Source organism: Tupaia chinensis, unplaced genomic scaffold, assembly GCF_000334495.1.
Source record: "Tupaia chinensis unplaced genomic scaffold, TupChi_1.0 Scaffold000272_1, whole genome shotgun sequence".
Lineage (NCBI taxonomy): Eukaryota > Metazoa > Chordata > Mammalia > Scandentia > Tupaiidae > Tupaia > Tupaia belangeri.
In genome coordinates, this window is record NW_006159754.1 from 7,075,617 (window position 1) to 7,080,783 (window position 5,167).

The 5,167-nt window shown below is 43.3% G+C and overlaps 1 protein-coding gene across 3 annotated transcripts in view; it reads left to right on the top strand.

The window, feature by feature from the left end:
* The window catches only part of KCNAB1 (potassium voltage-gated channel subfamily A regulatory beta subunit 1), a 423,260-nt gene that overhangs the window by 398,204 nt on the left and 19,889 nt on the right, over window positions 1-5,167 (top strand). For all 3 annotated transcript variants that reach the window (XM_006149769.3, XM_006149770.3, XM_014588299.2), the window contains one exon: window positions 4,718-4,803. In XM_006149769.3, coding sequence (XP_006149831.1) covers window positions 4,718-4,803 — 86 coding nt within the window. The remainder of the gene's footprint in view (window positions 1-4,717; window positions 4,804-5,167) is intronic.

Consider the following 5,167-nt stretch of genomic DNA (forward strand, 5'->3'; position numbering starts at 1 on the left):
TACAGCAGGTGAATACAAGGACCTAAATGACCTTTCCAGTGTCCTTTTCCCCATTCAGAATCAGTCCTCTGCCCAGGATGCTTTTAAAGTGCAGTTCCATGACACACTCTAAAACAAAGTCTAGGCTCCGTGGATTTTTTCTTTCAACAATGGTGCCCTCTAGTGTCCTTACGCGTTAGACTCATGTGAAGACCCGTCTCAGCCATCGGCATTGTGTTATTTCCGATAAGCTAGCTAAATAATTTAGGGAACTTTTTTCCGACGTTTAAAAAAAAGGGGCTAGTTTAATATGTCTTACCTTACATTTTGATTGGCGGCAACAAGAATCTCCAGCGTGGCGTGGCCTCTCATTCTTTCTACCTCTGTGCTGTCGCCTCCTCCAAAGATAAGAACCCTGGGTCCTCTTTCCCCATTCACCAAACCCTTCTTTTTAGGATCAAATGCCAAACAGATCAGTGAAGAAGAAATGCAGCCACCAAAGGATATGGTGCATTGGAGTATCTTGCAGAACCTCTCTTGGCCTTTTCCTTACTTCTCACGCCCACCTCCTTTTCACCTCCCACAATCCCTTGAGACCAGAGAACTCTCACGTCTCCCCGTGGTGACCTCTACAATACAGCTTGGATCTCACCATCTTGACAGACCGGCTCTGCGCTCCTCTGTCTCAAGTTATCAAGTCTCTCTCCCTTACTTCCCAAGCCCTAGTCTACTTCATCAATAATTCCTTCTTTTTAGGTCACTCCCAATGGCCTACAAGCTTCCTCTTACATCTTTAAATTAAAAGAAAATAATTTAAATCTTTAGCATAAAACTCTCTTTGACCCTGAATACCCTTCAGCTACTGCCTCATCTCTTTTCTCCATTCATATCCAAACTCATGCAAAGGTCAGTTATCTACGCAGGGTGTCACTGACCCTCGCCTCCCCCACCCATTCTTCCGTCACCTCTAGCCTGGCCTCTGTCCTGTCAACTGCTCCTCTCATGGTCTGTAGTGAACTCCCTTTATGGAGCCTAATCAATGGCCACCATTCTGTGCCCTTCTGACTTGAATGTCCACAGTGTCTACCCTGTAGGCACAGCTTCCTCTTGAAGTACCCTCTGCTCCTGGTTCTGAAGCTTCTCTCTGGCTTCCTTCTTGCCCCTCTGGTTACCGATTACCCAGCATCCTACACCGGGGCATTGCTTCAACCCCTAAGCTAATAATTAGAACTTCTTCTCTTTTCTCTCTACAGATGTCCTTTATATATGCTCATCCACTTCCATGAATTTAAATACAATCAATAGACTAATAACAAATAAATATGCCACCTCCGGCCCAGATCAGTCACCATGGCATTTATCCAATTATGTTGACTTGACATCTCCCTTTAGTATCTCAAAGTCACCTCCACTTTTTGCATGTTCAAAAAAGAATCATTGGGAACCAGCAGTTAGCGTAATGGCTATGTCGCTGGACTCCCACATAGTCGACCGCGGTTCGCGTCCCGGACCCGGTGGCTTAGAACTCATGCCGGGTGCATGTGCGTGCGTGCCCAAGATCCCGAGAGGAGAATGGAGGAGAAGGGATTGCAGCATGACCATCCCCCCTGTGGGGGGATTTCTCACTTTCTGTCTCTATGTCTCTCTCTGTCTGTCTGGCGAGTGCACGCGCCCTATAGTGAAAACCTCTACAAAAAAAAAGAATCATTGATTTTCCCTCCCAAAACCTGTTCCTCCCTCAGTCTTCCTCATCTCTATAAATCACCACATGTCTCAGAGATAGCCTTAATTCCTCCCTTTCCCTGATTTACCACACTCAGTCCATCTGCCAGTCCTGTGGGTGTGACCTCCAAAATATATTTTGAATCCATTTACATCTATTTTTTACGACTCCCACCTATTCTAACTCACCCTCATCTCCTGACCGGAATGTTGGAATACTTCCTAAAGATCTTTCTGTTTCCTCCAACCTTCCCCTTCACTATGGATCCCCCACAGTAGTGTTCTGAAACATAAACTACATCCTATCATCCCTTTACCTAAAAAAATAAATAAACTTAATGACTCCATTAAACTCTGAATAACATACAAGTAACATGGTTTGACTCCTGCCAGCTTATCTTGGACCCCTGTCTTCCTTCCTCACTAGGCTCCTGCTGTCTGGTTTTCCTCCAGTTGCTGGAACTGACCATGCTTTGTCCTATCTCGGGGTCTCTACACATGTTATCTGCCTAGGATGTGTTTTCCCTGTCCTGCCCATGGTTGTTTTTCCTTTTTATGCCTAAACATTACTCCTCAGTGAGACTCTTCTTGCCCTCACTAAATAAAGTCTGCCCTTTCATTTCTACCCTAGCCCCTTATTTGCTTATTTTTTAACACTCCACATTTTGTAATTACTTACTTCTCCATCTTTCCAATTCAACGTTAAACTTCCTAAGTCCAGGAACTTCATGCTTGTTTTACAAAGATGAACCCAGTGACTGGCACAGTGCCTGGCAAATATTTAGGCTCCAAATTCATGTGTGTGGAATCACAGAATGAATGTGTGGAAAGAGTCACAATCTCCCCTACACTTTGACGGCTTTTGTCAAGGCCTTCAGAGGCTCCCACATGGCCCAGCCACCTGACGGTGTCCTGTGCTCATCCGACTTCATTACAGAGACAGAACCAGAGAGGGCCCAGGTTTGATTTTTTGTTAGCCTCTTCAGTGTTCACTTACATATTTGATTCACCACAGTACCTCCAGCACCCAGAACAGCAGACACCTAATAAATCTTGTTGGTTAGATAACTGTCCCACTCTGAATGAAACAAGACATGGGATGTGAAGGGAAAGGGAGCTGGTGCAATGGTGGAAATGTCCAAAGAGAATACAGCGGGGCAGAGATTTAAATAATGGTTTTCAACGTCCAGAAAGTATTTGTCATAGGTATTTACCTTCATTTGCATAATGCAAGAGAGGAAAAACAGATTCTTATAACTTTTTATCATATTTATTTTATAAAGGGAGGATGAACTGCATAGCTTTAATTGCTGAATAGTAATCTAGTACTTGGGAGTCTTCCTCAAAGAATGAAAAACGTTTTGCTTATAAACCAAATTCTACCTCTGTTGGACAGGGATTGGTGAATGAGAGCATTTCCATCTTCCAAACAAAGCAACTTAAAAGAGCTAACGTAAGTTAGACAAGAAAAGATGCTAAAATCTGGGAACCAGCAGTTAGCGTAATGGCTATGTCGCTGGACTCCCACGTAGTCGACCGCGGTTCGTGTCCCGAACCCGGTGGCTTAAAACTCACGCCGGGCGCGTGTGCGTGCGTGCCCAAGATCCCGAGAGGAGAATGGAGGAGAAGGGATTGCAGCGTGACCATCCCCCCTGGGGGGTGATTTCTCGCTTTCTGTCTCTATGTCTCTCTCTGTCTGTCTGGCGAGCGCACGCGCCCTACAGTGAAAATCTCTCAAAAAAAAAAAAAAAAAAGATGCTAAAATCCTAACTGGTCATCTCATTCCTAATCCTGTTCCCAATCAATCTAGACAGTGTCTGCCCATAAGAAATAAAAATAGGCATACATCTACTTCTACTCTGCTATAAGACAAGGATTCGATTTTCTCTCTTTTTTTAAATTTATTTATTTATTTTAATTTGACCAGAGAGAGACCCAGAGAAAGAGAGAGAGAGAAGGAAAGTGAGAAAGCAAGCCGCCAGGTCTGGGAGTCGAACCATGATTGGCCATGTGGGAGTCCAGCACTTCAACCACCATACCACCTGCCAGCCCCAGGATTTAATTTTTCTAAAAGACATTTAACCAACTGGTATTGCTGAGACATAGAGAAGCCCAAGGCCTGTGATCCCTTGAAAATGTCAAATGACCTGGTATCCTGGGCACATGTCTAACCTGCTTTGCAGAAGAAATCCAGCCATGTCTGTGAATGTTCTCTAAAGTGAACTTCAGGCTCTCCCGGCTCTCTAGTTCTGCATCACATCTGAGGAGTGCCAAGAGGATTAACTCAGTTCCACCCCTCTGGGGAAGGGATTCATTTTCCTGTTTAGGAGATATGATGTCAAGCTGAAAGAGGCTGATGAGTAAACTGGGTGGGACCACGAGCAGGCCTGGGTGAATCAATTACATGGTGCCTAACGAAATTTGGTTCAAAGTGGCCAAGGACAGGGTGTGCCCTTGTGGGCTGTGAGCCACTGAGGTTTCAGCTGTTTGTTCAGCATTAAACAAGTTTATCTTTCTGCTAAGCTAAAGACACTGTAGTGGAGTCACCTCTGTTAAACGGCCACTCTGTGTGTGGCCCAGCTCTGCACATCCAATAAAGAAAGGCAGGCCTTCCACCCTCAGTGACCTTACATTCTAGTTATAAGTAGTCTCCATCTTCTCACTTTAGCAAATAAAGAACCCAGGTTCTGAAAGAGGTTCACTGTGTTTTCTTTCATCAGTCCAGGATCCATCAAGAGATAAAAGTAAAGGAAGAACTTAAAGTGATCATGAAGTTTTTGATATCATTCAGTATGGCTGCACACTGAAAATTGAATATCAATTTACCCAAAAGTACCACCAACTCCAAACCATCAGTATTTCATCTTGGACTATTTTGTTGTCACTAATGTCAAAAGAAATCTATATATCAAATCATTGCACTAAATTTCTAAGCTTCGAAAAGAGAAAAAAAAAAATGACATAAGTTTGAAAAGTAGAGAGACTCATGAAATCCTTCCTGTTTGTTCTTCCACAGAGATTGTCCGAGCCATGACGCATGTGATAAACCAAGGCATGGCCATGTACTGGGGTACCTCGCGGTGGAGTGCGATGGAGATCATGGTAATTCAACTTCTGTTCTTAAATGGCTGTTGAGTATTGGAGCTCATTATTGTTTTTCAAATACTGTGTGTAAATTACAAAATGTTCACAAACTGTTCTCATAATTACTATGGTATTGGAATTCTACGATTAATTCCATCATTACAGAGATGGATATTAGGGCTAGAACTCATTGGCTCAGAATACAACAGGGAAGCCTTAGGTTTTAACAGAAATCGTGTTTCGGCATGTTCTTTCATGTCAAGAGAGTAAAATGAATTTCATAGTTAATAAGATACATCAACAAAGTATTCTAATTTTCTTATAAAAAAAAAAACTGTATTAATAACCAAACTGGGCCAGCAGGTGGTGTGGTGGTTAAGGG